A 22228-nucleotide genomic window follows, 5' to 3' on the forward strand; every position below is an offset into this window, starting at 1 on the left:
TTCAACATTAAAATCAACGCTTACGGTCATCCTCATTCGCATTACATACAAGATATCATTAATCAAACTTAAAATATTAGACAAATAAAAAGATTCCACGCGAACATTTCTACTATATATAAGCAGTTCGTCTACTTCCATCGAGTGTTATTCTCAGTAGCCGATATAATACAAATGTTATAAAATAGCAGGCAGATAGGGGCGGGCGGTCCATTCATCGAGTAGCGCAGGTCGCGGGGCGCAAGGGAGGGCAGCAAAGGCTCCGGATCACTCAGTACCTCCCTCGTTACGGCGCGAGTACCGCGTCATAAGCCTGTATGTATTGTTGTTGCTTCCAGCTAGCATTATTGCTTTTGTGAGTGATTATAAATTGAAAGTGCTCATGTGAACGGATTTTTGTGCTGTGCTCTTTGTCTTGGAAATATGTGCGTGCGTTTTTGATTCATAAAAGGTGTGTATGGTAAAATATATTTTTAGACGTTGGCTGAATTATAGGGCAGAGCAAAATATCATATTTATAGGAATTCAGTTTGATAAAAAAAATAAAAAATGGTTGATTTTTTGGGATTGTTTGAGATTTTTACATTACGTTTTTTTCTCTATCTATCAACTGCTATCCATTTTTGGGCGAAGATATTTCATACAAAATTTGCTTATTATATTCTCTTCTTAATTTAAATAGGTTGATAGCGATTATGTTAAAATTTAATTAGTCTAAAAATTGACGTCGCAGAAAATTTTCACGGTCGTGTCCGTGGGTGGCGGGATTCGGGCTGCTAGGCTCAAGGGGAGAGGGGAGAGGGAGGGACGCTCACACGCGCAGCCTCCGAGCCGTATTGATCGACCAATTTTCATTGCTTAATTGTAAATACTATATCAAAACTTATTTTAAAAAAAGTATCTAGAATAGCATTCAGTTTCACGGAAATATGTTAAGGATATAGTAAACGAGGTAAGACTTAGTTATAAAAAATATTGAATTGTAATATTTATAAATAATTTATGTACTTAATACAAAATATAAATTAGAAAAAAAATACACAAAAAATCTCAAAATAAAATAAATTTTGTTGTAAACGATAGAGAATAGGGACATGAATAACTTAGGTTACCATGACCTACTCATAAGGTTTTAGAAATCTACCCTCCTTGAAATACTGTTTAAATTTTCCACAGTTCGTACTTGAAATATATGTAGGTGTATCTCGCATAAAGGTGAATTAAAACATTGCTATAAATAGAATTCGATCATCTCCTACTTCGTTAATATTTTCTTAACCTTAATCTTTTTGCTGCTCAAGTACTCTCACAAGGCACACGGAATTACTTCGGCGCTAATTTGTTTTAATTATAATTTCATTTTTAAATAAAATGTTTAATCTGTACTTAATTACTAACCATGTGTTACATGCTATGGAGATTTTAAAGTTTTTTGTAGTAAGAACTGGCATGTAAAATTAAATTCCTCATTTATCGGTTACAGCCATACTTTACTCTCTGATTTTTTTATAATAACTGAATGTTATAAAATATAAAAGAAAACCAGTTTAACAACAAGAACCGAGTATGTACGCTTACTTACTCTCACATTTCCTAAAATTTCAGTACATAAAATAATAGTTAACGAAATATAGAGTTTCTTTCATAATTTGCTTTCAATATTTTTTCAACGTTAAAAAATAGACCTCTTTGTTATGTATTTCAAGATACAATATTTTAATAAGAAATTCTTTACGTGTTTCTTTTTACGAATTAATGATGTTATATAGCAAAATATGGTTTCGTACCTTATAACAGTGATTGGGAGGAATCAGGCATTGATAACATATATTATTGGTATGATAAAAGAAGGGAAGGTACAAAATCTTTATGGAGGTTCTGAGTTACGGCGTAGAATGCGCGGCAGGGTGCGTAGTGAATGGAAACTGGATCAACAAGTTGTTCGTGGCGCTAACCCGCGCCTGCGCTTTCGTAATCCAATAAAATTGACAATTTTCAATATGGCTGCTTCTATATAAAGATCAATTTAAATTTTTATGACTGGAGAAAACTATAGGACTAAAATAGATACTAATTTATTTATATGATTTTTTTCTTAAATGCTAGGACCGCCAAATATATGATAATGTAGATTAAAATAACTTGAATTTAGATGCATGTAACTTTTGTAACGTAATTACATACATTATATTCTTTTAGCAACCACAATATACCGACTATCTAAACAATACATATATTAATAAGCTTAGTTCTTTCTAAACCAGGTATTTTTATTATTTTTGTTTACATAAAATAGATATTATATTGATTTCGAATTATTATCTAATAATAGGACATAATCCGAACTAGTAACTAGTAACTTAATCCATAGTCAACTACCGAATAAGACTAAACATTAAACATACATAACTTATATAAATTTATGTAAGTTTTGCTTTGAATCGTCTTTGGTTAATAATTAATCATACATCTGAATATAGACTGGGTATATCAAGTGAATAATTAGTATATAATGTATCTATAAATAAAATTTATTTCTTCCTAGTTACGAAGGGATCCTTATACTTAATATACGCTATCCTTAACGACACAGTCTCATATTCGATTCATTCTGAGTATCTATTCTTTACCATACCCATACCATAATTTTATGTAGGTAAGTACCTATATTTCAAGCATACAAAGATGTGTTTCGAATGATACATATAAAGCCGAAGATTGTCACGTGCGTTATCAATGAATATTTTAAACCACAACTCAACATGAATCATTTTACATAACATTCTATTTATATCGCACGAGTATATTAAGCATAGCTACTGTGTATTTGAAATCTGAATTCATGAATGTTAGAGGGAAAATACTCCTTCTATAGCTATAACTGACGTCATTGTGTGGGTGAACAGAATTTATATCGAGTCAATTTGTATAATGAGATTATCTTCTGAATTGAATGGCTATAGAACCAACTGTATCGTTTTTCTGTAGGTATTTTAGTTATTTACGCTGTGGATTACTGCGTTCCTAGTGTATAAGATTAGCTCGATAATCGCATTATCCTAGTTTCAACGAGTTGCGAAGTTATTTGTTGAGTATGTGAGTGAAAGTATTTACATGGAAACAAGAAAAGTTTACATAATAGTTTTAACAGTAGTTTCAACATGCCATTCTAACATATAGTTATTACCCGTGTTTATATATTCAGGAATGAAATATATACATTAAATATTTGTATTTTAAACTTTTCAGTTGACGATTCCAATATTTTTTTATTAAAATATTAGGAAGTATTATTAAGTACTTTTTTTGATTAGATTTACGTGGTCCTTGGTTTACAGTGTCTTCTTCGTTTTACTCCTATGAAAACATATCTTTAAAGAAATTTTACAGAGTAAGGTAATCTAGTGAAAGTCAATCAAAATACAAATTTATTTGTGAACAGTTAATAGCCCACTATTTTCAAGATATCAATAAGTTTATAAATGGGTATTCTAAATTAATTTGTCAAGAAATAGAAAATCTCATTTTATATTTTCATAAGCAGTGAGTGGGTTGTGGGCTGAATGTTCAAAGTGTCTCCATGTATCTCGATGATGATATTTAAATCGTGTCTGTCTTATTATGAGTACATTGTAGTTTTGTGAAACGTATGTTTCATCGCTGCACTTTAATTCAACGGATGATAGTGGTTAGTGTGAAGGAAAGACATTATTTTTTTTAATCATATTATCAACGTGTCTTTATGGAATAGACTCCTTTTAGTATCTGGGTAAAGAAGTTAAAAGCCCTATAGATATATTTGTACTTATACGTTCAAAGCTTTTTATGCAGATGAATAATATTTTTATTTTTCTTATAAGTTAAATGATTCCACCAAGTGACGTGTTATCTAAACCAAGTTAGATTTATCACAAATATCCCCTTTGAGCCTGCAACAAACGCTTATACATAATTACATACGAACTTTCATGGTTTAACGAACACACATAATAAGACGTTCAAACTTTTGTATTTTAAAAGGATGAATTTGTTACTTGGTTAACAGTTTAATCTTGTCAGTAGGTGAGGAGCCGGCGCAAAGCCATGTTCCACCCCCCAAGGGCCAGATCGCGCGGCGTCCACGCTCAGGTCACCTAGACGGTGACGTCTACCACGCTGCCTAACCGCCACCATGCTCAAGCAACTTGTCTTATATTTCAATTTTATTGCGGTTTTCTTCCGTTACGGTAAGTGGGATTTTGTTAATTAAACTTACTTAATATTGATTCCTATAACTTCTATATTGGAGATTTTCTTGCAAAATTACGAAAGCTATGGCAGTCTATTTATATTGTGGCAAGGAGAAATCTTACAGTGTTACCACATTCCTTCTACATATCTAAGAAAACACTCATAGTATTTATTTACAGTAAACTAAATGAAATGACGTGGATACATCGATTTTCGTTGTCGATCTTACATATATTATGTTCAGATGATAAGCCTTCAGATGGCAAGACTCTACTACTCTACTTCTTTGTAACCTACACCACATTACAAATATAACAGTTAACAATCTATCATACTAACCCTCTATAATCTAACAGGACACTGCGATGACGCCGTAACGTTATCAGTGACCCGCTACGCGAACGGGTCGGTAGAGCCACCGGACACGCGGTCGGTGGGCCGCGTGCCACCCTACCAGCCGCCCGCCATCGGCCTGCCAGGGCCCATGCAAGTTCCTGGGTTCAGACCACACAGCCCCTATACCAGGGTTGATGCTTGGCACCGTAAGTACAAACTAACAATAAGTATGAAAACATATGTAGCGGTTTGTGGGCTTATGGTGCACAGAAAAGCTTGAAAAAGTTTATGATTGCATCATTAATGTAAATTATATTATGTAAGGAATATGTTAAAAAAAATTGCTCATTATAATAGTAGAGCACGTAAGAAACAATATTTCTATCTGAATGCAAGTTTTACCTGCACTTGCGTGGATGTTGAATTATAAGCTATTCCTTATAAAGTAGGGGGGCTTAGAGTTAAGCCGTAATAAGAGGGTTGTGGAGTAGAGTCTGTTATTCTGCAGTGAAAAATTATCTGAAGATGATAAGAACTCGCAACACATTTTTATTTGAAATGATATTGTTTACCATTTATAAACCCACAAAATACACCATACAATATAAAAAAGCTAAAATTAGATAACCTCGTATGAACATAACAGTGGGTAATAAAGTTATTTTTGCATAATAGAGTAAGCACAAGTATTATTTACAGCAAATGGACGCATTTATATGAGTCCGAAAGAATTATTAGAAGAAGACCTTGAAGAAGATCATCATGTTGGCTGCAATATACCATGTTCCAAAGAATTCTTTTTTTGCCAGGTTAGTAACTATTAATAAAAGAAGATGTAGAACATGTAATATAATAATAATACGAATAAGTATAATAATATACATATGTATAAAAATGTTTTGTATCAATATTAGGTTACTAACAGTTTATAAACACATCTATAAATAAGTAATACAAAGAAACTCTTGTAATGTCTTTCGTGCTACGAACAGTAGAACATGACAACTTTCGTAGCACAGTTTGTATCAATACCAAGAAGCACAATTTAAAGCACACATATGAATAAGTAATAAGTAAACTCTTGCAATAAATATTATGCTACGAATATTCGTAGCACCTGACAACTTTCGTAGCACGAACTATTTTTGCCTTTTGCTTCTTTGAATAGTAATAATGGAATGTTCAGGTATCATATCCCTATAATTAAGTATAATATAAATACTCTGTTAAATGTTATCGTATTAATGGATTATGTTCTATTTATAGCATTAATGAAGTAAATAATTACAATGAAAAGTGCATGTTACTAAGTAATACATTCCACAGACGACATGCAAATGCATAGCTTTGGAGAAGCGTTGCGATGGCATCCAAGATTGCATCGACAACGAGGACGAAGCTGGTTGCAGGAAGTCCTGCGATGAACAGGACAATCGGACGCTGTGCCACGGGACCAACGTCTGCATCGCGTTTGACTGGCTCTGTGATGGAGACAACGACTGTGGTGACTTCTCGGACGAGACACATTGTGAGTACAAAACTTTTTATAAGCAAATTGTTGTTATATTGTATTGTGTATAATTGTGTCCAACTTCAGGCATAGGATAGATTGTATCTTCATTTGAAATGAATTATTAAAGACAATACAAACAGTGCTAAGAGTTTAGTAAACTAAAACACGTAGACAGGGACGAGACTTAAATATTCAATGTTTTATAATATTTCTTTTCTATCAGGTTTGGAAGTGAATTGTACAGACGATCAGTTCCAATGCACAAATGGACTTTGCATTCACAAATACTGGTTGTGTGACGGAGATAATGACTGCAGAGACAATTCTGACGAGATGACCTGCCCTAAGGGAAAGTAAGTGACTGTTTAATTTGCAAGAACATGTAATTGATTGAATATGCTATGAAGACAAAAATAGATTAATAGTTTAAGATACATAAGAAAATTCTAACCATACATAGATTTTAGATAATTTTCCATATAATAATTTTAAACGCAAAATCCTTGCATAATCCCTTTCTTTGCTCTTGGTTTACGGTTACACAGGGTTACACGTTATGTCATGCTTTAGACAACAGACTTAGATTACTAGCAAGTAGCAATTTAAAAAGGTTTTTTTTTAAGTTTTTCTAATACTTTACTGAACACACAGAAGATAAAGAAATACAGAAAGAGCATATAGTAAAAGTAATACATTTAAAAATGGTCTTGTCGGCTGTTAGTCATCTCTTCCAGACTATATTATGTATTGCGTAAAGAGTAAATTGCTTTAGGAACTTCCCGATATATCTAATTATAACATCTTTTATGAAAAAATGTGTTTAATAGATAATAAATATAATAATAGAAATAAGTACTTCATTCCCAAAACAGGTAATAGATGGATCTTCACGATACATCTATGGAATAAACTAAATAAAGGACTAATAAATTAGGCTTAACTGCAGATTTTTTACTTCCTTGATAAAATATGTATATAAATATTATAGATATTCAAATATAAAGCAAATATTATAACCATAATAAGTTATAAATTATGCTATAACATATATTACCAGTCCCTATAAATCGCTAGGAGAGGCACAATGGTTGGAATGGAAATAATCCCATTGATGGGCATTTCGCTCGTTGACGTAGTAGAGTTACGTCAAAGATTTATTTTACATACATTACGTGACCTCATCGACGGTTGTATGTTTCGTGGTTTGCGAACACGGATTACGATTAAACATTATAGAAGTATATTTATATATTTAGATTTGATAACGTTTTTTTTTTTTAATATAACGAAATTAATACAATATTTGATACATGATCCAAATTTTTTAATAATATTTGTGATTATCGCGATGTATTATTAGCTAATGAAACACAAAACAATTTTATAAGATTATTTTTAATCAATAAATTAAAAAAAAATTCTTTGTCGAAAGGTTATTTAATAATAGATTCGTTCCTCAAAGCTAAAGCATTACATCTCTAAATAGTCGTCATTAATCGATTACATCGTAATAAGACGATGCTCAAGCAATTTGCTACTTATTGGATCGAGGCTAGCTTGCACTGGCCAGATCGATAGCGTTGGGCGGCGAGCGTTGCGCGCAGAAGCGAGCGGGGGTGTCGTAGCCATGGCAACGCGCCCACACAAGCCTTGCGCCGTCACCCGACCCGATATATCCACTTTCGTGGGCGAGCAATGTATTGAAACATACTGTTTTTAATTACGTAACTTCTTAGCGACCTTTGAATGGGCGATTTTAGATTGACATCGCATTCGAACGCGATTTCTTGGAAATCAGATTGACATCTCTGCTTTTTTAGATAGTATGTAGTAAAGACGTAGGTTCACGTTTGCATGTATTGACTTTTATAGATGCTGCAGCCTACAGCTGATAGAAATGACAATGATTAATATGGTAATCTGAGGAATAATATATTTCTGAATTCTGTTATAAACGGAGAGAGTTAGAGTTGGAAAGAGTATTCTTCTTAATAAATAATTAAATAAAAACTGTTTTAAAATACAACAACTATATCAATATGACTGAGGTTCACGTTTTAAAAACGTTCTCTTTACAAAAATTATTTATTTCAAACTAATACAAAACCAATAGTATTTTAAGAACCAAATTATTAGCAACAACATTGTTAAAAAGAAAAACAAGATACAGAAGAAGGAATTTTATAATAAGCTTATAACCACTTTGCGTCATAATCTAACAAACATTTTATAAATAAATATTTTTGAAATAAAAAATATTACTGTTAAATTTCACTTTTCTATAATTTAGATGCAGAGAAAACCAGTTCACTTGTGTGTCAGGTGACTGCATACCTCTACATTGGCGCTGCGATAAAGAAGCTGATTGCCCCGATAATACAGACGAAACTGATTGTCGTAAGTTCTCCATTTATATGATCTTTAACTCTATTAGATATTTCAAAAAATATACTGAACTACATAGTTTATGCGGCATCAACATCATATTTTTTAACTTTTAACTATAACCACATATTTATTTAGATGTACCTAACTACATGTATGTATATTGCATCTAATTGCACATTAATACTAACAACGTATGGAATTAAGGCCTTTTAAGAGTGTTTATATCTTTATTAAAACCATGATAATTCCACAGCTGTTGATCTCCTGAGATGTGGTGAAAATGAAATACAATGCGATAACAATAAGTGCATAAGGAAAGACTTTCTTTGTGATGGAGACAACGATTGTGGAGACTGGACCGATGAAAACTCATGTCCGCTTATGCCTGGAAACTGTAATGCTGCTGAATACAAGTGAGTGTACATATATGTTAGAATTAACCTAATTACAAAACATATGCAGAAAATATAACTAGAGCCTAGAAAATAAGATCTTAAATAACTTCATCATCATGACATTTTACACGTTACACCAACATTGTATTACCAACTTCCTTGCGAATATATTAATTTCGTCACAATGACTAAGCCTTAAATTAATAAAATTACATTAAAATTTACTTTTTAATAAGCTAATGAAAAACATCTTACTTTTAAAATAGATGCAACGATGGGAGATGTATCCCTGAACTCTGGCGGTGTAATATGGAGAAAGATTGTATCGATGGTGACGATGAATTAAACTGTGAATCGCTTGGAATAAGGAATTGTACTGTTGATGAACATATGTGTGAAGACAGGCGATGTATTTCGGTAAGATTGGCATTTGAAATGTGGTTGTAGTTCTGTTAAAAAGTTTATGGTCGTGTTTCATACATTACAATGACGTTCATTATTTATATAGAAAACCTGGCTTTGCGATGGAGTACGAGACTGTTCCAATGGTGAAGACGAAATAAACTGCCAAGTGTTTTGCGAAGAAGATCAGTACATGTGCAAGTCATTAGACAGCAGTGCTTTCAGAAATTGTGTTAAACGAAAACATGTTTGTGACGGAATGAAAGACTGTCCCCAAGGCGACGACGAAGAAAACTGCCCAAGAAACAGACAATGTACTGCGAGAGATAAATGTGAAAAGCTATGTATACTGACATATGACAAAAGACCAGCTTGCTCCTGCCCACTAGGATATTTACTAGCTGAAGATGGCTACAGGTAATGTAATCTTCAACATAATACGCATGAAACATCTGTAATCGAATTAGAGACTGCATTCACATAAGACCTTATACTTGAATGTTATCCTCTTATCTATACATATCTATAATAAATCTGTAGAAGGGTCAATTCTGTACATTGAAAATATTGAAAAAATAAATAGCAGGGGGTGTTACTGGATCGATACCAAACCCAAATATGTGATTAAAAAATTTTTTGTCTGTCTGTCTGTCTGTCTGTCTGTCTGTCTGTATGTGAAGGCATCACGTAAAAACTCACGGTTCGATTTCGATGAAACTTGGTATAATTATACCTTATTATCCTGGGCATAAAATAGGATACTTTTTATCCCGGAAAAATACGTAGAAAAAAAATAAACCTTAATTTTTCTTAATTTTTCCGCGCGGACGGAGTCGCGGGCGGAAGCTAGTGTTTGAATAAAAACGGCTTCTGATGCAACACAATGTGTAAATGGAATTAATCCTCTTCTCTCTCACATTCATTCCTTTAATGCGGTTATGTTAAAGAACATAATGCAATAATGTAACAACTTCTCACAATGCGATTATTGAAGTATGAAATAGAAAAATCTCTTTTCAAAATCTCTTTTCGTATAGGTGTAGAGACATCGACGAATGTATGTATGAACAAGATCCAGTTTGCTCTCAGACATGTTCAAATACTCAGGGAAGCTTTCTATGTGGATGTATGACCGGTTATGTATTGAGGCCCGATGGAAGATCTTGCAAAGCAACTGGAGAATCACCAACTCTTTTGTTTTCTAATCGCATCGGAATACGAAAGGTATTTTACATTTATATTTTAAACCGAACTCAAAGTACGTATACTATTGTATAAGTATAAGTTCGTATATTAATAATATTATATTGCTAATATAATTAGTATTTTCATGCAACTTACATTTTAAAATCTTTTAGGTGTGGCTCACTGGTGAAAATTACGAAACGGTATTGAAAGGCCTCCACACTGCTGTGGCTTTAGATTATCATTATGAAAAGAAGTTGATATTCTGGACGGAAAATAACATGAAAGTTATTCGATATGCACCTATGGATAGCAATAATATGACTGGTAAGAAAGCGGAATTTTCGATAGGACATTGCATGTTCTTGTAACGCATACTATAATTACATAATTATGATGGATTTTCTAGATGTGATACGATGGGGTTTAGAAACCCCCAGTGGAGTGGCAGTGGACTGGATACATAATTTATTATTCTGGACGGATTCGGGCACAAGGAGGGTAGAAGTTGCGACTTTGGATGGTCTCCAACGGGCTGTAATAGCGGCCAGCGATTTAGACAAACCCAGGGCGGTAGCTGTACACCCAGGAGATGCTCTGGTGTTTTGGACTGATTGGGGTAAGAATAAAGTATTTCCAGAATATCGAACATCAATATTGATTTCATTGAAATAATCAAAACTGTTACAATTATATTATACTAGATTTCCGCCCGCGGCTTCGCCCGCGTTTTCAAAGGAAAACAGTTCCCGTTCCTGTGGGATTTCCGGGATAAAACCTATCCTATGTGTTAATCCAAGTTACCCTCTATATGTGTGCTAAATTTCATTGTAATCGGTTCAGTAGTTTTTACGTGAAAGAGTAACAAACATCCATACATCCATACATCCATACATCCATACTTACAAACTTTCGCCTTTATAATAGTATTAAGATTAAGATGGTTAATAAAAAGGTTATTTCCACTTATGCAGGTCCACGGCCTAAAATTGAATGTGCGAATATGGATGGAAATAGACGGAAAAGTGTAATAATGGACAACATCTTTTGGCCGAATGGTCTAACTATTGATTATATGGAATCCAAGATATACTGGGCGGACGCGAAGCACCACGTTATAGAGAAAGCTTCGTTTGATGGAGGGGATAGAAAACGAGTAAGCATAACTTTGATTTATTTAAAAAAAATCCTATTTTTACCTTAAACGATACAAATACAATAGTCAAGAAATTCTAAGACTTTCAACTTTTAACTTGGGACTTTCTTATAAATTTCAAAATACAATTTTTTTATTATAATAGTTATAGTATATTCTGTCATAACAATATCTACATTTTTTTTCTACTTAGATAACAAATAAGGGCGTGCCTCATCCATTTGCCCTAACTGTATTCGAGGATGCCATCTACTGGACAGATTGGCACACAAAAAGCATATCAACTATTAATAAGAAGACTGGTATGGGCATACAGGTGGTGCACGCTAGTTTGCAAGTTCCTATGGATATAAAAAGGTAAGTTATCATAATTCAGCATTATAATTCTTGTAAATATACCATCGTCTATTAAATATCAGATTGAAATGTTGAAGTAGTATATGCTATTTTTATATCCTTTAACTGAAAAGCTCTACAATTAACTGTTCCTTAAATACGTTGCCAATTTAGACAAGGGAATAAACTATAAATGTATTGCCTTTGAGAAAAAGATTCAACGTTTTTTTTCAGTTTTCACCCTTTACGGCAATTAACAACATACAAGAATCGTTGTGGACAAAATAATGGCGGCTGCTCCCACCTCTGCCTTCCGAATAGTGACGCCTATACGTGCCGCTGTCCGATTGGTTATAACCTGAAATCTGATGGGTAATTATTTTTTATAGACTCTTGCATTTAATTAATAAATAATATTTGGTGCCCTTCTGGTTACTCTTTATTTACAAATAAAAAATTAATTGTGTGATACAAGCGATGGTAAATATGAACATACATTACAAAAGAGACGTTATTTGGATGCGATATTAATTTTATCTCTGGGATTTTTTAATAGTTTTAAGATCTTATAAATACAAAGAGCTATATTTTACAACAATTAAAACTAAATTAATATTTTAGCCGAACTTGTGAAGATACACCGGAAAAGCTATTACTTTACGCGCGAAGAAAAGACATACGGTTAAAACTTTTGAATCCACGCAAGCAAATGGACGGATTGGATATGGTAAGTTTTTTGATATAATTATATTTTAAAATGTTTTAAAATATCATTTGCAAAATAAAATAAATAAATTTCATTTTAGATAAAATAGTTTTTAAAGAAATTTGAATATTGCTAATATTTTAAATCTATTCATATTTACGCCATTTTTGCGAAATGCTATGAAAACGTAAGAAACGAACATTTTTTATTTATTATATTACTTTTAGGTTATCCCAGTGGATAGTATAAAATCAGCTGTTGCTTTGGACTGGGATCATGCAAGAAAGAGAATTTTCTGGACTGATGTGGAAAAGGACACGATCAATAGAGCCTTTTTAAATGGATCTAATCAGACCGTTATTGTCAGCACTAATTTAAGTAAGACTTTATCTTTGTAGGTACAACTTATAACTCAAAGCTTTTCCATTTATATTTTTATGGTTGTGTTCAAATGAAAAGCTCTGAAGAGCTTTTGTACTTTAAAATGTTACGTAATGTTATTAAATGTTTAAAAAAATGTAGTAGGTATACTACAATAAAGTGTTTATTAACGTAATTTTGTTTTACTATAGTATCACCAGCTGGTCTAGCATACGACTGGATGACAGATAAACTCTATTGGACTGATGCTGGAACCAACAGAATCGAAGTGTCCAATTCAAATGGCACTATGAGAAGTCTGCTCGCGTGGGAAAATATTGACAAGCCAAGAGATATAGTGGTTGATCCTAAGGGTTAGTAATATTTTTTTTGTAATCAAATCTGGAAAGTGTGAGTTCAGTCTAAGTTTGGAATCTATGTATGTAGTTACAATACCTCAAAATTTGTATTACTCTTACCCTCTTTGTTATATCTAATTTCTATTACATTCTTCTTCAATTTAAACAAATAGTAACAAAAAAATTAATGTCAATATTCTAAGGCTGTTAGTTATATTTTCTTTTTTATCATAGGTGGTGTAATGTACTGGTCAGACTGGGGTAAAAACCCTTGTATAGAACGGGCTGATATGGACGGGGGTAACAGAAAGAGACTAATCTTTGGAGACATGACTTGGCCCAATGGGCTGGCGTTAGACTTGACTTACAATCGCATCTATTGGACTGATGGCGGCAATCGTACTATTGAGTTTGCGAACCTTGATGGTACAGGGCGTACTGTCTTAATAGGTATATATGAATTTTAGCGCATAAAATAATTAATATCTACAGATCATAAGACCTTTAATAATACAATACTAACACATTATGGTCAAACAGGAGGTCAACACTTAACCCATCCATTCGGCTTGGATCTCTACGGTGATGAGGTATTCTGGACGGACTGGGACACGAATTCCATTCAAGCTGCAAACAAGTTTACGGGCAAGAATCGAAGGACACTGGACGCTGGTGTAGAAGGTCTGATGGATGTGAGAGTCTTCCATAAGGAACGGAAGGGGGGAGTTAATCGGTAAGTAGTACAATGAACTCTTATTGATATGTTAATTATGTATAATGATTTTAACAAAAGCGTAGAATATGTAATCGACCTTAGGTATTTTCTAGAAGTAAATCATATCGTATAACAACTTACTTGTAAGTTTACATTTAACAAAAATCTCAAAGAACTTTTCGATATTTAATCCAAAAAAGTACAACCAACAATAAACTTTTAAAATACATATATCACTTCGCTCTACAAACTTAAGACAAATAATTATTTCCTTTTAGATGTGGCAGAAATAATGGTGGATGTTCACATCTGTGTCTTTTGAAACCAAGAGGTCGATCCTGCGCATGTCCTACTGGCATCAAAATGACGGTGAGTATTAAAACTTTCTATTATTTTAAGTGAAACCTATTAAGTTTATAACTCTACAAACATGATTTAAACCCAGGTGAAATAAGGATCATCATTTGCATATTTTGTTTAATTTTATTAGTTGTTATTTTTTGTGAATAAATCTCTATTTTATCAAAAAATATGATAAAACATTTTAATATAGGAGGACGGAAGAACGTGTTCAGACGGGCCCATAAACTTTTTGATATTTGCACATCGCGTGGACATCCGATTCGTTTCCTTTGACGTTCCTTACTTGGTGGATGTCGTGTATCCGTTCCAATCTTTGAAGAATGCTCTAGGAGTTGATGTTGATCAAAATACTGGTAAGTCAAAGTTTTGTAGTTTATACTGTTATATTTTGTTCGTTATTTTTCAAGTAGTATGTTGGATATAATGATTGGGTGCTTTGAACTCTTAACATAACAGTGCAAGATCAAGTAGATTATTTAGCTATTAATTACGGCTGTTACATTTTCATACTTACAATTTATTTTGTTTTCATGTATTTTTTGTAATGTAAAACACACTATACCTTTAGGGCTCATATATTGGTCGGATACCGCGGAACGTTTAATTCGGCGAGCGGACAAATACGGGCAGCAGGGAAAAACTATTATCACCAGGGGATTGCAAACTGCCGATGGGCTGGCTATCGATTCAGCTGGGAGAAAGGTAATAAATAATGAAAAACACATTATTGAATTGTTTTTGTTAAATCAACAACTTCTGGGTAAGTAATTAAAATAAATAAAAATGGAAAAAAAGGAAATAAAGATGCAAGTTATCGTGTATCGTGTTGTACTGAAAAAGGTTAAGTAAAGGTGAATAGATCTTAAATAGCAGTTTATTTCAGCTGTACTGGACGGACGGGGGCCGCAACAGTATCGAAGTATCAGAATTGGACGGGTCTAACCGAAAAGTTCTCGTGTGGACGGGACTCGGTAAGAAAACCTAAACTTCATACAAAATGTGATATATTGAAAAACACTAACACAACATTGTAGATTTTCAATCGCTTAGTTACCTAAATATAAAATATCGAAACATTATATATAAATTGCCTGCTTCAAAGATATAAATAAAAAATAAATTAATATTTTCTAGACTCTCCTAGAGGAATAGCACTACATTATGAAAGAGGTTACATGTTCTGGTCGGACTGGGGTACTGAAGCCAAGATAGAGAGAGCAGATATGGATGGGACTCATCGGTAAATGATAGTCTACTAAAAAAATTCTTAGAAACTCAAATTAAAATTTAATTTACTAGGTTATGTTATAACAACGCTAAATTGTAATTTAGTTTATTTTAGTTAAAAAAATAGTCGGTACATTGTATTCTAACCCTAATTAAATAATTACAGGCGCGTCATTGTTAGCCTAAACGTAGAATGGCCGAATGGTCTTGCAGTAGATCGGATAGAGAATCGAATATACTGGAATGACGCTAAAGCCAGAACAATAGAAAGCTCCGATTTCAATGGGTGGGATAAAAAGACTATTCTCAGTAATGTCCCATATCCGTATGGGATTGTGATAGTGGGACAACATATCTATTGGACCGATTGGAAGACCAAAGCGCTGCATAGAGCGGATAAAACTAATGTGAAGGAACAACTTGTTATAAGAGACAATCTTGAAGGCTTGATGGATATAAGAGCAATTCAGGTAAGATTAAATTTACAAAAAAACGGAGTAAATAATCATATCACCATCTGGGTTTTGTTTGTGAAAATTAAACTAATAATAATAAGTAGATTGGACGTTATATTATGTATTACTAAGCTAAAATAATAAAGAAAAATGGTGACTAATATACAAAATACTCTACGAAAATCCCTAAACTAAATATAACATTTTAGGGTGACTACAAACTAGACAACGAATGTGGTGCAAACAACGGAGGCTGCTCCCACTTATGCCTACGAAATTCCCGTGGATTTTCTTGCGCGTGTCCCACCGGCTTGTTATTCGAGAATACCACAGACGCAGAGCCAAAAATATGCAAAAAGCATCCAGATAACTTCCTCATATTTGCCACTAAAACTTCGATGACGATTATTTCATTGGACACACCTGAATTAAGAGATATCAACATTCCTGTTGAGCATATGGAGAGTTCTATCGCGATTGATTTCCACTGGGATAAGAAGTTGATCTTCTATACTGATGTCAAGCTGAATCAAATTAGGTAAGTGACAAATTATCAAGTAAAATCGATGAATGTTATAAACACATGTTTAAATTTTCAATTTAATGTGCGAATAATTTTGTTAACCTATTGAAAACGATACGTATATCTGTAATCGTTTATTGGTCTGTAACATGTTATTTAATGTTTGTAACAATGTTCGAATAGGACACTGAATATGGAAAATATGACGGAAAATAAAATGATTGTAAACACAAGTTTGGAGACACCTAACGGCCTAGCAGTAGACTGGATTGCAGACAATTTGTATTGGACTGATAATGAATATAAGGTATGTGTATACAAAATGCGACATAATATATTTTTAGAGGAGCTATATCTGTAAATATTATTTTTTTAATAGGTTGTGGAAGTTGCGAAATTAGATGGAACATGTAGAAAAATCTTACTATCTGGATTAAACGAACCAAGATCTGTCGCACTGTTTCCAGCAAAAGGGTAAGTTTTATCATTTACTACTATTATATGTATGTACTATTTTTCAATATAATAAATATACTTGGTTCTCAAAATCACATACAACATAATAATTGCAATTATATTTTTCAAATACAGCTACTTGTACTGGAGTGACTGGGGAGAAAACCCAAGCATAGAAAGGGCAGCATTAGACGGAACTCAAAGGAAGATCATCGTCGACCACGATCTAGGCTTTCCAAACGGTCTGACTATAGACTATGTAGAAAGGAGATTGTATTGGACAGATGCGCTTAAAGATAGAATCGATACATCTGACTTGAATGGCCAACATCGAGTGCAACTGGTACCTGATGCTAAGAATCCTTTTGGAATGACTCAGGTATTTAATGATGAATTTTATACTAATAATGATTATTGAATAATATGTATTGAGCTGAAATTGTTAAAAATTAATATAATTTAAATTCCGACAGAAAACGGTGTATTTTGATCAGAATCCGTTTTAAACACAGTAAATTACTCATTGTCAACATAAAAGGAGAGATTGAAATCAGTTCAATGTCATCACGATGAAAACTTTCAACTAATTTCAGTTTTGCGAGTTCATCTACTGGACAGACTGGTTCAAAAAAGCGGTGATGCGAGCTGACAAAGAAACGGGAAAGAACGTTACTGCAGTTAGTACCAACTTTGAGATGGCCATGGAGATAAAGGCTGTGTCACACCATCGCCAGCACGGCTGGAACCCCTGCATGGAGGAGAACGGTGGCTGCTCGCACTTTTGCTTCTTTAGAGGGCATGACTATGTGTGCGCCTGCCCTGATGCACCTGATGAAAGACCATGCTCTATAAGTTAGTGTTTTACCTATTTTACTTTAATTTTAGACATCAAATAATGTTTTTATAACTGTTACATATTTATTTTCTTAGAAGATTTAATGTCTGAACTGTTTTACAGTTCTTATTTTAGCAAAGAAAATAATTAGGTAAATGAAGTAAAAGCTACATTTTACGTAACTATTTCCTTGCATATGTTAACGGAATATCAAATTGAACAAAGAAGCAATTAATAGGCAATTAATTTAGTTTCCATGTGAAAATAACAAAAACGCAAAACTAATAATACTTACATAAAGAAAATATATTATAGCTCCCAACAAGCGCATAGAGCTGCGCATGCCATCCCACTATCCGCCGAACTACGACTACATGGACTACGAGCCGGATCCTCCACCTCCACCGCCGACGCACTCCACTGCGCTCCTAATCTCTCTTGCTGTACTCGCTGTGGTGCTTATAGCGGCTGTAGTCATCGCTATAGTTTGTGGTGAGTGGTGTTACAGACAGAGCTGACACTTTTCCTCTCGCCTGTTTTTCATAACATTCGCTGCTCTAGGGCTCTATATGTAGAGCTACATGATTACATAGTTCTAACATTTATTTGTAGTGCTCTATAAAATGTAGAGCGAGATGACTATACAGATCTAACACTTCCAAGCTTCTTCTATTGCTCTCTTCATATATGGAGTGCACAAATTATACGTATGCATAGAGTTGTTCGCCAAAATTCTAAGTTCGCTAATAATAATCTTTAATATGTGAATAATTTGAGTCATAACATTAGACCAACATAACTAAAGAAAGTTTTGCATCCGACCTCAATGTTATAATGGCATTACTGAATTTATTATTTAAGTTTAAAATGCGAATGGTTTTCGAAAAACATAAACCTTATATTGCAGTGAAAATTCTTAAGGATCGCGGCGGTGAGTTAAAAGAGACCCACCGAGATTCGAATTGCCATATATCATTCCACAATCCTAACTACGAGCAAAGTGCCGCTGGACTCAACGAACAGGACCGGAGACCTTATCGGTTGCAGGGCATCTTCAAATATGACAAAAATCAGGTAAGATTTATAGAAAGCGAGTAATTTGATTGAATTGACTTCGTCGTAATTAACAAATGTCATTGCCGTGTTTAAAATAAAGACAGTGTTCAAGATTAATTTGTGTAGAAACCATGTAGAAACACCGCAAAAAAAAAAATACAGATTTTGTTAGTGTCACTTTCTATTGAAAACGCTGAATTGATCAATAGATAGATTAAATATAATAACATCTCAATTATATTATAGGGACGGGTCACAAACGTATACGTACCGGAGGGCACCAGTCTCCTGCCCCCGCCCCCGCCGCCGCCGCACCGCCTGCCGCTGCGGCCGCCCACACACGACGACTTCGAGCCCGTCACCTTACACTCCTTCACCTAAACGCCACACCACAGTGGCGGATTTATTGAGAGCTAAGGCCTAGAGCGGCATGAAAAACTCGGGAAACCAACCGCCTTGTAGAAACTACCCTAATGATTTTGCTATTCTAGATTGCATCAAATGTAGGAAGGCGGCAAATGTGAACAGCCTACACTTGGGAAACGGGTAAATCCGCCACTGCGACTAGATCTAGCCAACGACTTACAAGTTTAGCAAAACTGTATAGACATGACGTAATTCGACGGACTATTACTTGTTAATATTTGTGCACTCGGAAAGTTCGAGAAACATCTGCACTCGTCGAGGCTCGCACCTCGAGTTTTAACTATGCCAATCATTATTAGAGTATAGAAGAGTATAATGACTATGTAAATAGAGGCTAACAGAGATCCCGTTATCAACGTTTCATAGAAAGCGTATGTTAGACATTGTCGTTAAGCCTAATTCGGACTGCGATATGCGACTGAGAACTTTGTGAATTTTGCGCACAAGTCGTACCTTCAGTGAGGTGAAGTTTTGAAGTCGCGATATCGAGAGTCACTAATCAAATTAGTATATTTGTTGATAAGGTATGATCAGATTATTCGTATTATTTTTGTACAATTGCTTGTCATTCGACTCTCCGAGGCTCACGGGGAGCGAACGACGAACTTTATTGTTAGATTTGTACCTAGTGTTATTATTTTTATCTGGTATACAGACGTTGTTGGGAATTTGGGATGACTATTTATTTCACCTTAATGTCCCGATCTCAAGAGGTATTGGCTGTAAACATAAAACAATTCAAAGAATTTGTTTTCATAACTATTGTTAATTAGGGCCTTTTTCATTCGGCGCTATATTTGTTTTAAGTATCTAGTTACTGTAAAAATATACTTTCCAGAAGTTGTATCTAGTTGTCTTATATTAAGAGGCGTGTATAGAGAAGGAAATGAGTTAATTTTTAGCTTTAAACTCGTCAAAAACAGCGCTTCGTCTCCTATTAGTGATAAGTTTTCTTTAGAATGTTATTATTTTTTAATTCGTTGTGTGCTCAAGTGGAAAGTTAAAAAGCACTGAATGAAAGGGGCCGTATAAATCTTAGTATTAATTCACCAGGATAATATGGTGACAATAAAATATCAATTGTAAATACATAATTAGTTTTAATTACGACGTTTTTGACACACCTGTAATTTTATTGTAAATATTTTGTTTGTCATTGACTCTGCTTTAATTTTCTTTGGAAAGTAACCTGTACCTACCTGCAAGTATCTTGCAAACATTAACATCTCATATCACAATTATTTGTTTAGTGAATAAGATTTATGTGCTCTCAAATGAAATGTGTTATTTAATAACAAATTAAACTAAACGTTAATAATATATCGTAATGAAAAATGAAAATATTCCTTTCTGATACGTCAACGTCTCGCCACAAGAGTGCGCGCATGAATAGTAACAGGGTGTTTATAATCTAAGATAGAAGATAGTTTATAGGACGGATGTCGAATACAAAGGCTCTTAATCCGAAACTGATTTTATTTATTTAAACAACTACGATCACTTTCATTAGCTACCTCGTTAATATACGAAGGCTTATTTTAGAAACTCAGCAGTGTGATAGAAATCTATTATAAATAAAACACTTGCATTAATAGTTCAAATGTATGTACATAGAAGCTATTTATATTTTTAACAGAAAAGATTTTTAAAAATGAAGATTTATTTTATAATTCGGAATGATATCAATTTTACTCGATTTGCAGGTAATATATTTTATTATTTTCTAAAGTGTGGCAACGAGTATCCCATTCTAATGTCTGTATTATTTTTTAATATTACTTTTTAAATGTATGGAATGAGAGAGTAGGTCCACCTGCTTTATATTATAAAATGTACTTATTTATGAATTAAATTCAGAGATTAGTCCGCCCTAATTGTATTGAATTGAAGATTTTTTATCAATTATTTACTTGACTTATCCTAATTTCAATCACCTTTTTTTAAATCCGAGGTGACTCAGAGTTGTTTAGTAGAATTTTATATAACGTTTCAATTAGTTTTAAGTGAAGATTTTAAGTAAATTGTTTTGTTATACTGATAGCTTGTAAGGGGAAGAAAGTTGAGTGCTGTGATACCAGATGCTTCGTGAGTAGAGTGAATTAGCGTGATGGTGGTATTTATTTACATATTTATCGTTTGAAATTCTGACTTTAAATCGGATTTGGATTAAAGGTGCTAAAAACGCACACGACGAATGTACCCAAAAAGTTTATTTCTGACTGAAAATGAATGATAACGTGCCAAAATTCAAAAGTATTGTTTTTTTTTTACTTTAATATCCGTTGACATTAATTCGATCTTTAGTATTGTAAGTAAAATAAACAGCTTTTACACCTTATATGCCTCCTAAAAAGAGGTGTTAAAACTGTTGTCCAATATTAATTATAAAGAATAGAAATTATTCAAATACATTGATGTTTCATTTCATTTTTTTATCCCATCCTTGCATATTTAGAAGGGGACGCGCTGATGCGAGTGGTACGACTTCGGTTAAAAACTATAATATGAATCGAGTTTTGATCAAAACTTTAAAAACACCAGAGATTTTCGATTCTTTCTATATTCTATGATAGTTACATAATAAGAATGTTATATGATTACTTAATACTTGTATATCTTAAGCGCCTAATTTTATTTTTATAGAATGAATTACAATTGAAAAGATTGAATAGATAACAGACAGTGTATTGAAATTGAGAAGTTAAGAAAAAAAACAAAATATAGTCAGATATTATTTTATTGAACATTCTAATTTACAAAAAGATGAACATGCCTTATGAAGGTACATCTAGTCAACGTTAAAATA

The 22228-nt window shown here is 33.4% G+C and overlaps 1 protein-coding gene across 1 annotated transcript; it reads left to right on the plus strand.

The window, feature by feature from the left end:
- Positions 1–317: 317 nt before the first annotated feature.
- Positions 318–21831, plus strand: Lrp4 (LDL receptor related protein 4). Its single transcript, XM_089704371.1, has 35 exons — positions 318–451; positions 4060–4226; positions 4587–4772; positions 5266–5375; positions 5893–6094; positions 6303–6432; positions 8370–8476; positions 8721–8880; positions 9129–9279; positions 9371–9681; positions 10302–10488; positions 10623–10776; positions 10859–11068; positions 11424–11605; positions 11799–11962; positions 12176–12313; positions 12563–12668; positions 12875–13025; positions 13220–13381; positions 13601–13816; positions 13907–14099; positions 14360–14450; positions 14635–14797; positions 15013–15146; positions 15328–15415; positions 15579–15684; positions 15838–16141; positions 16336–16664; positions 16833–16956; positions 17029–17123; positions 17241–17484; positions 17699–17957; positions 18256–18432; positions 18848–19014; positions 19243–21831. Exons 2-35 carry the CDS (start codon positions 4172–4174, stop codon positions 19375–19377), a joined length of 5691 nt encoding a protein of 1896 aa, XP_089560497.1. The 5' UTR covers positions 318–451; positions 4060–4171; the 3' UTR covers positions 19378–21831.
- The last annotated feature ends 397 nt before the right edge of the window (positions 21832–22228 follow it).

Source organism: Colias philodice, chromosome 15 (genome assembly GCF_061535455.1).
Source record: "Colias philodice isolate Cphi_HAF_F1 chromosome 15, ilColPhil1 Martin Lab GWU primary, whole genome shotgun sequence".
NCBI lineage: Eukaryota > Metazoa > Arthropoda > Insecta > Lepidoptera > Pieridae > Colias > Colias philodice.